This window comes from Rhinopithecus bieti, unplaced genomic scaffold (genome assembly GCF_001698545.2).
Source record: "Rhinopithecus bieti isolate Rb0 unplaced genomic scaffold, ASM169854v2 scaffold_22, whole genome shotgun sequence".
In the NCBI taxonomy this organism is placed as follows: domain Eukaryota; kingdom Metazoa; phylum Chordata; class Mammalia; order Primates; family Cercopithecidae; genus Rhinopithecus; species Rhinopithecus bieti.
The window spans coordinates 1,038,290-1,047,137 of record NW_016803136.1 but is presented as its reverse complement, the minus strand read 5'-3'; the positions used below and the strand labels follow the sequence as shown (position 1 = coordinate 1,047,137).

Genomic DNA, 8,848 nt, shown 5'->3' with positions numbered 1-8,848 from the left:
AGGAGGTGGAGTGGGGGGTCCTCGTAGACACCTACGCGGGCCCTCCGCCAGGCCGCGGCCGCTGCAGCCACGGTTGGACTCAGTCCCCCGGGAGTCCAGCTTTGAGGTCCGGGCTCCTCCCGCAGAGTCGCTTGGCGCCGTCGTCTTTGAGTGTTTTTCCCTGGAAAAGGAAGCTTACAGGGGCCAACAAAACCCCAAAGCGTTACCCCGGGATTTGGATTAAACTGCTCCGTGTTCTTCGTCAAGTTAGTTTAAGGCATGATCTCGCCACTGTGCTCCAGCCTGGGCGACAGAGCGAGACCTGGCCTCAAAAAAGGAAAATCAATATCAATCAGTCAATCAATCAATCAATCAGTCCCCGCGCGGGGCGACCCCGCGGGTCCGCAGCGACACCAGCCACACCGCCTTCAGCCCCCACGTCTTCCCGCGACCCGGCAGGAAGGTGTCCGGGGCCCCGCGCTCGGGTGCAGGGAGCGGGGCCGCCAGGGGAGCGGGGCGGGCGGGGTCCGGGGCCGGCAGCGCGCGGCGGGGAAGGCTCGACTCCAGGCCCCGCAGCTCCCGCCCTCCCCGGCGGCTCCGCGGCCCGAGCTGGCTGTGGGATGCCGGGGCGGGTTCTCATCCCCAGGCGCCCGCCCCCGCCACGAGGAGCCGCTGACGTCAGGGAGGCGAAACCCAGCAGGAGAAGAAGAGGAAGAAGAAGGGGAAAAGGCGCGAGGGCGGAAGGGGAAACTTGGTTTTTCCTCTGGTCTGTTCCGGGCCGCGGGGAAGGGTCGGCGCGGGCGGAGCTCGGGGCATGTGGGACCCCCGCGCGTTCGAGCGGCGCTGGCGGGCCGAGTTCCCCGGGGCGGAGGTGCCGGTCCCGAGGCTGGAGTCGGTGCGCGACGCCGAGCGGGAGCTGGAGCGCTGCAGACTCAACCTGGAGCGGCTGCAACAGGTGCTGGCGGAGGAGCAGCTCAAAGCCTCCCTCCTGCAGGCCGCGCTGGCCGGGGACGCCGAGCGCCCCGAACCCGAGGCTGAGCCTCCTCGCGGGGACCCCGAGCGCCCCGACCCCGAGGCTGAGTCTCCCCGCGCGGACCTGCCCGCCTGGCCCGGGGCGGCCGGAGAAGCGGGCGGGGGAAAGAGCTGGGCCGACGCCGTCCACCAGCAGCTCCTGCAGCCGCAGCTGCGGTTCCGGGCCCGGGAGGACGACGCGCCCCTCGGGGACCCCCACGCGGCTCCCGGCACGGACGAGGGGGGCGACGGCAGCGACCACGACTTCGAGATGGTGGATTTCAACGAGAAGTTCGTCCTCGGTCCCTGGCTGGCGGCCCCTTGCCGGTTCGGGACCCGCGAGGAGGCGGAGAGGCCGGGGCGCGCGTGCAGCCCCCACCGCTGGACGCACCTGATCCCCGGGGGGCGGCGGCCGCAGCGGGGGACCCGCTACCTGGAGCAGCGGGAGGCCGAGGCCAAGGACCGCCCGGGCTCGCCCCTAGCCGCGGAGGAGCCCCCCAGGCGCGAGCACCTCCCCCCGTGGAGGCGCCAGAGGTTCCTGCGGGTGCCGGAGCGAGACTCGCCTGGTCACAGCTCGCCGGAGAGAGACAGCGAAGGCAGCCGGCACAGCTCCGACCGCGAGGACGGCTTCTCCGCAGGTGGGCGACCCCCTCAGACCCCGCTAGACCCCGCCGCGCGCCCCACCCCGGGCTGCTGGGGCCCCTCCCTGGGCGACTCCGTGGCCCTGTTTAACCTCAAGTTCGGGGCTGGGGAGCGGGCTGGAAGGAGGATGAGCTGTGCCTGTCTACCCCAAAGCCACTTGTGGAACTTAGAAAAAACGTGCAAAGCGACGTTAAGCTTGGGCGACTCTATGAAAATGAGCCTGCGGCGGCGGCAGGGCTGATGGAATGGGGAGTGTGGCCGGCCCGTGGGAGGAGCCTGCGCCCAGGCCTCAGCCTTTCAGCTCTGGCCATGACATCCCTCACCCCCCATCCCTCCAGCCAGACCCCCGCCAGATTCCTTCGCACCACCCGATGCTGTCACCCCTTTCTGCACACACTCCAGGAGCTTCCCATTTCCCGGAAATTCCCGGTCCTTCTGAGCTCCGCTTTCCTAGCCGTGGAAGGCCAAACGTTCCACTCGATTTTCTGAACTTAGACTCCTCTTCTCCAGGCTGCTTTGTGTGTTGGGGCCACGTGGAACCTTCAGGGAAGGTCCATGGCCCTCACCAGCCCCCTTTGCGGCCTCGTTTTCTTCTTAGAAGGCTGCGCCCGGCCTCTTGGCTTTCTAGGAGGCTAGGAGCATGAGAGGAAGGGAAAGGCTTAGGCCCATCTGGTTTTCCAGCTGGCCTGGTGCCTGGAGATCATGTCTAGTCCAGCGTCTTCATTTGATAAAAAGAGGAAACTGAAGCTCAGAAAGATTAAGTGCTCGTTGGGGTGAGCTGAGACCTTCACCCCGTCTCTTGTCCTCTCTCTCCCCTCACATCTGCTCTTTTCTGAGGACAGGGCCTGGTCTTAGTCATCGTTGAACCTCCTTCTGGTGGTACGCGCGGTGCCTTGCCGCAGCCAAAGCTCAGTGAATAATGGCTGAATAAATGATCGCCTGGAATTGAGGGTCCACCAAGCTGTTCCGAGGTCAGGGAGTGGGAATGCGGCTAAGGAGGAGAGGTCAGGTAGGGATGGGAGTGGCGTGTGAGCCCCTTGCTGTGTCTGCGGACTGTGAGGGTCTCCTTAGCCACGCGGAAAGCAGGACACTGGTGGTGTCTGGTTGGGTCAAGCTGCATCCAGAAATTTGAGATGCCTTCCTGTGCAGTGAAAGAGGAAAAAAAATCATTGATGCTGGGATTGTTCCAAAATCTCCATTATTAGATTTTATCTGGGTGAGTTTGCATTTGAATGAAAAACTGTCCACTTTGCTAAAAGCACATTTGGAAGGTCCATCAAGTCATCTGTTTTGATCAATTACACTTATTCATTAGCAAAGATTGGCTGTGTTTCCCATAGGCAATGCTCTTGCCGCCCATGCTGATAACATTTTTATATGTTCCTTTAACTTTTTTTTTTTTTTTGAGACAGAGTCTGGCTCTGCTGCCCAGGCTGGAGTACAGTGGCCGGATCTCGGCTCACTGCAAGCTCCGCCTCCCGGCTTTATGCCATTCTCCTGCCTCAGCCTCCCGAGCAGCTGGGACTACAGGCGCCCGCCACGTTGCCCGGCTAGTTTTTTGTATTTTTTAGTAGAGACGGGGTTTCACTGTGTTCGCCAGGATGGTCTCGATCTCCTGACCTCGTAATCCGCCCGTCTCGGCCTCCCAAAGTGCTGGGATTACAGGCTTGAGCCACCACGCCCGGCCATGTCTCTTTAACTTAAGGGAAGGGCCTGAAGATTTCACCCCAGTGCCAAGTTCCAAATGCCCCCGGTGGAGGCTACCCAAGTGGCCCCAGCTGCTTCAGAGCTGGCTCCAATCCCATCTCCCCCCAGACCCACATCCATCACCCTGCCTGGGGTGCCCAGCACACTAGATTTTCCCCAGGGGTGATTTTTATTTCTGTGAGTCGTCGCCTGTCTCCTGTAGGACACTCTAGCACACAGGGTACCTTGATGGACGTTAGGGATCGGCACCGTCTGGGTGGACCAATGATAACAAGAGTCTCCTTCCTCTGGGCTGCAGACGTGAGCCGGGCACATGTCTGGCACTCATGGCATTGGCTAGTGATGCCTGGGCTAGATTTCAGGCCCCATTCCAGCCCCCTCTGCGGGGCAAGCTCCTGTGGCAAACTGCACAGTCACATGTTCAGGTTCTGCTTCTGTCTCCAAAGCTGCCTCAGTGAGGAAGTGAGTGGGGGGACCTGCACATGGTTACATGCATGCACACACGTTGCCATAGCAGCATGTGTATCACATGGTACCTGCCACATACGCATGCACTTACACATATACTACACACGTATACATGTTTACATTGCCAACAAACATGCATGCACACCAACATACACCTGCACAGTATACACATGCTTACCATTGCCACAAACATGCATGCACCAACATACACCTTGCACACGTAATAACACTGGTACACTGCCACAAACGATGCATGCACACCCATACACTGCAGACGTAACATTGTGGTTTACATCCCACCAAATGTGCATGCACACACATACGACCTGCACACGTATACACTTGGCACTGCCACAGCATGTGGCATGCACCCCATACCCTGCACAGTATAACTTGGTACACTGGTTGCCACTATACATGCATGCACACACATGACACCTGACACATGGATACACTTGGGTTAACGCCCACAGACCATGCATGCACCAACAGGCGATACACGCCACCTGCACGTTGCTATATATACATGTGCACACTAAACACCATGCATGCACACATTCACAGCCCCTTCATATGTACGATGCATCGCACCACAATCTGCACATTGGCCTCCTGTGCATGCTGCGATACATACCTGCATGCACACATATAGGGAACAACACACTGCCACGTACGGGGATACATGTCCGGCACTGGCCCCATGCGATGACAGGACCACACCTGCACATGTCCACACTGCCACACACTGCCACATACATGTGTGCACACGCACACAATCTAGGAGAAACAGCCTTTAAGCATGTAGGGAGGCAATAGAATGGACCGATTAAGGGAAGGGGTTTTCACACTGTGGGTAACAGCTTACTGAAATTAGTGCAGTCGGCAACAGAAGCACCTGGGAGGTCTTCTTTGGCCACCCTTGTCCTTTGCTGCATCATTTTTCTCTACACCATTCCTGAACTTACCACCGTGGATGCCACAACTTTGCATGTGGATCTTATTCACTGTCTCCCTCCAGTCAAACGCAGGCTCCAGGCGGGCAGGGGTTTTCATCTCTAAGGATGAGTGCATTGGCTACGGCGAGTATTATTCTGTTTTTGGACTCCGTTTCGATTATATGCGGATGTGTGTGGGTACACTGGGAGCTGGTGTAGAATGTATTTCTTGTTGTGAGATGAACATAAAGGTTTGAGAACACAGATTAAAACTGTTTCTGAAGCTAGACTGCCTTTGTGACATTGGGAGAAGTTACTTGACTTTTGTGAGCCTGAGTCTCCTCATCTGTAAAGTGAGGCTAACAAGCACCTCTTCTCTCCTACTGTTGCCACAATAAATAAATGGGATATTTCTAAAGGATTTTGGACAGGTCCTGGCACATAGTAAGCACCTATAAGTGTTAATTAACCACTGCTACAGGTCATTTTTCTTTGAATTGTTTCTTTTTTCTTTCTTTTTTTTTCTTTTTTTAGACAGAGTCCCGCTCTGCCACCCAGACTGGAGGGCAGTGGCACCATCTCAGCTCACTGCAACCTCTGCCTCCTCCTGGGTTCAAGTGATTCTCCCGCCTCAGCCTCCAGAGTAGCTGGGATGACAAGAATGTGCCACCACGCCCAGCTAATCTTTGTACTTTTAGATGAGATGGGGGTTTACCATATTGGCCAGGCTGGTCTTGAACTCCTGACCTCAGGTGATCCGCCTGCCTCAGCATCCCAAAATGCTGGGATTACAGGCCTGAGCCATGGCACCCGGCCGAGTTGCTTCCTCAGAGCTTCCCACTCCCCGGTCATTCTGGATCACAGACGGTTTGGTTTTCCGTGATGCACGTGGCTGGGTACAATGGCTCACACCTGTAATTCCAGCACTTTGGGAGGCTGAGGTGGGGGACTGCTTGAGGCTGGGAATTTGAGACCAGCCTGGGCAATACGGTGAGACCCCATTTCTTTCTTTCTTTCTTTTTTTTTTTTTTTTTGAGACGGAGTCTTGCTCTGTCTCCCAGGCTGGAGTGCAGTGGCGCGATCTTGGCTCACTGCAAGCTGTGCCTCCTGGGTTCCCGCCATTCTCCTGCCTCAGCCTCCTGAGTAGCTGGGACTACAGGCGCCCGCCACTACGCCTGGCTAATTTTTTGTATTTTGAGTAGAGACGGGGTTTCACCGTGTTAGCCAGGATGGTCTCGATCTCCTGACCTCGTGATCTGCCCGTCTCGGCCTCCCAAAGTGCTGGGATTATAGGCATGAGCCACCGCGCCTGGCGAGACCCCATTTCTAAGAAAAAAGAAAATCAGTCAGATGTGGTGGTGTGCACCTATAGTCCCAGCTACTCAGGAGGCTGAAGTGGGAGGATCACTTGAACCCAGGAGGTCGAGGCTTCAGTGAGCTATGATTGTGCCGCCGCACTCCAGCCTGGGCAACAGAGCGAGTCCCTGCCTCTAAAAAATACAAATGAATAAGATGCATGTTTCCCTTTCCCAGTAAGGCTCTGACTCTTTCTAGAACATTTCAGGCGCAGGGCAGGACTCCAGGCAGAGGTCATCTTGGCTCATGAGTCTCTTTTTGCTGGATTGGCCTCCACCAGCAATTACACTCATTATCTGCATTCAGAGGTCCTTAAGGTCAGGTTTTACTGGGCAATCCAGGCTTTGCCTTAGTCTCGGGGTTTCAGAGAGAGAACACGTGAGGCCTCACCTACAGAGGCCCAGAAGCAGGTGAAAAGGGCCTCCTTTGAAAAGGGCCATTTCCTTTTAGATGAGGGGCAGACTCCTAAGCCAAAACACATTTCGGCGTTTTTGTCCACGCACGATGGCAACATCAGAGTGTAAATAAGTTAGTCTGCCAATTATTTTAGTATCTTCCTTTTTGCACCTTGCAGCCTTGCTTGGTCCAGAAAAGACAAAGACCAGGCCGTGTTGGTGTGGTGAGGAGTGGGGGGATGGGCAGAGCTGGGATCAGCTGTGTTGGGTGGTGCGTGCTGTGAAGTCAGGCCTGCCTCTCCCCAGGTGTGAGACCACTGGCCAGCCACTGACCGTTCCAAGCCTCTGTCTCTGTCTGTCAGATGGGAATAATAAACATGACTAACCCTGAGGGCTTGCTTTTGCCAGCTCCTGTTCTGAGCACTTTATATGCTTTAATTCATTGATTCCACAGAGCACCTTCATGAGATAGGCACCGAAAGGGTTTGGCTCTGTGTCCTCACCCAAATCTCATCTCGAATTGTCATTCCCACGTGTTGAGGGAGGGACCTGGTGGGAGGCCCTGGATCGTGGGGACAGTTTCCCCCAGGCTGTTGTCCTGATGCTAGGGAGTTCTCATGAGATGTGGTGGTCGTAAAGCGTTTGGAAGTTCCCCGCGGGCTCGCTCTCCTGCTGCCTTGTGAACAAGATGGTTGCTTTTCCTTTGCCTTCTGCGGTGATTGTAAGTTTCCTGAGGCCTCCCCAGCCATGTGGAGCTGTGAGTCAATTAAACCTCTTTCCTTTATAAATTACGCAGTCTCGGGTAGTTCTTTACAGCAGTGTGAAAACAGACTACTACACGTACTGTTGTTTCCATTTTACATGAGAATCACGAGGCCTGGAGAACTTAAATAACCCTGCCCACGGTCACCCAGCTTATAAGTAGCACTTAGGATTTGAACCCAGGCAGTCTGGCTTCCAAGTGCATGCTTTCGAACACCAAGCTGTACCGCCTCAAATATTACTACTTACCGCTCAGGATAGTTATGAAGATTAAGTGCAAGAGAATATTTAAAACTTTAGCAGAACACCTGGTGTAGAGTGACCGTGGAGGGAATTTGTGTCTATGTATGTGTGTGTGTGTGTTGTTGCGGTTTTTTTGTTTGTTTGTTTGAGAGGGAGTCCTCCGAGTAGCTGAGATGACAGGTGTCTGCCACCAAGCCCGGCTAATTTTTATTTTATTTATTTTTTTGAGATGGAATATTGCTCTTGTCACCCAGGCTCGTGTGTAATGGCAAGATCTTGGCTCACTGCAACCTCCGCCTCCTGAGTTCAAGCGATTCTCCAGCCTCAGCCCCCTGAGTAGCTAGGATTACAGGCATGCGCCACCACGCCCAGTTAATTTTTGTAGTTTTAGTAGAGACGGGGTTTCGCCATGTTGTCCAGGCTGGTCTTGAACTCCTGACCTCAGGTGATCTGCCTGACTCGGCCTCTCAAAGTGCTGGGATTACAGGCGTGAGCCACTGCGCCTGGCCTATTTTATTTTAAGACAGGGTCTCACTCTGTTGCCCAGGCTGGAGTGCAGTGGCATGAACACGGCTCACTGCAGCCTGCACCTCCTAGGGTCAAGCGATCCTCCCACCTCAGCCTCACACGTAGCTGGAACTACAGGCACATGCCACCATGCCTGGCTAATTTTTAATTTTTTTGTAGAGACAGAGTCTCACTGTGTTGCCCAGGCTCATCTAGAACCCCAGGCTCAAGCGATCCTCGCTCCTTGGCCTCCAAAAGTGCTGAGATTACAGACACGAGCCACCACACCTGGCCCTGATACTTTTTAATCTTTATGGGAAATGAATTTCCCACTAGGTAGTCATGTTACCTGTAACCTGGTTCATCTGTAACCTGATGGGTTTTCTGCCCTTCCCATCAGTGGCTAATGAGATTGCTGCTCCAGGAAGAATTCCTTGTGGTCAGTGAGTGTCTGAGGAACTTTGTTTGAAGGACTGAATTTTCAGCTTTAGCTGTGATAGAGTCATTTTTTCATCCCTATTGTGAAGACATGTTAAAAAGTCATTTGAGGCCGGGTGTGGTGGCTCACGCCTGTAATCCCAGCACTTTGGGAGGCCGAGGTGGGTGGATCACCTGAGGTCTGGAGTTCGAGACCAGCCTGGCCAACATGGTGAAACCCCATCTCTACTAAAATACAAAAGTATCCGGGCAGAGTGGCATGTACCTGCAGTCCCACCTACTTGGGAGGCTGAGGCAGGAGAGTCGCTTGAACCCGGGAGGCAGAGGTTGCAATGAGCCACGATTGCGCCACTGCACTCCAGCCCTGGGTGACAAAGTGAGACCTTGTCTCCAAAAAAAAAAAAA

General features: G+C 55.1%; 1 protein-coding gene across 3 annotated transcripts in view; it reads left to right on the top strand.

Moving 5' to 3' along the window:
• The first annotated feature begins 679 nt into the window (after positions 1 to 679).
• ABR (ABR activator of RhoGEF and GTPase) overlaps positions 680 to 8,848 on the top strand; it is a 233,597-nt gene continuing 225,428 nt past the window's right edge. The window contains exon 1 of one of the 3 annotated variants that reach the window (XM_017864517.1): positions 680 to 1,628. In XM_017864517.1, the coding sequence (XP_017720006.1) occupies positions 794 to 1,628 (835 nt within the window). In that variant the 5' untranslated portion in view covers positions 680 to 793. The remainder of the gene's footprint in view (positions 1,629 to 8,848) is intronic. The other 2 variants (XM_017864294.1, XM_017864376.1) reach the window with 2 other exon arrangements.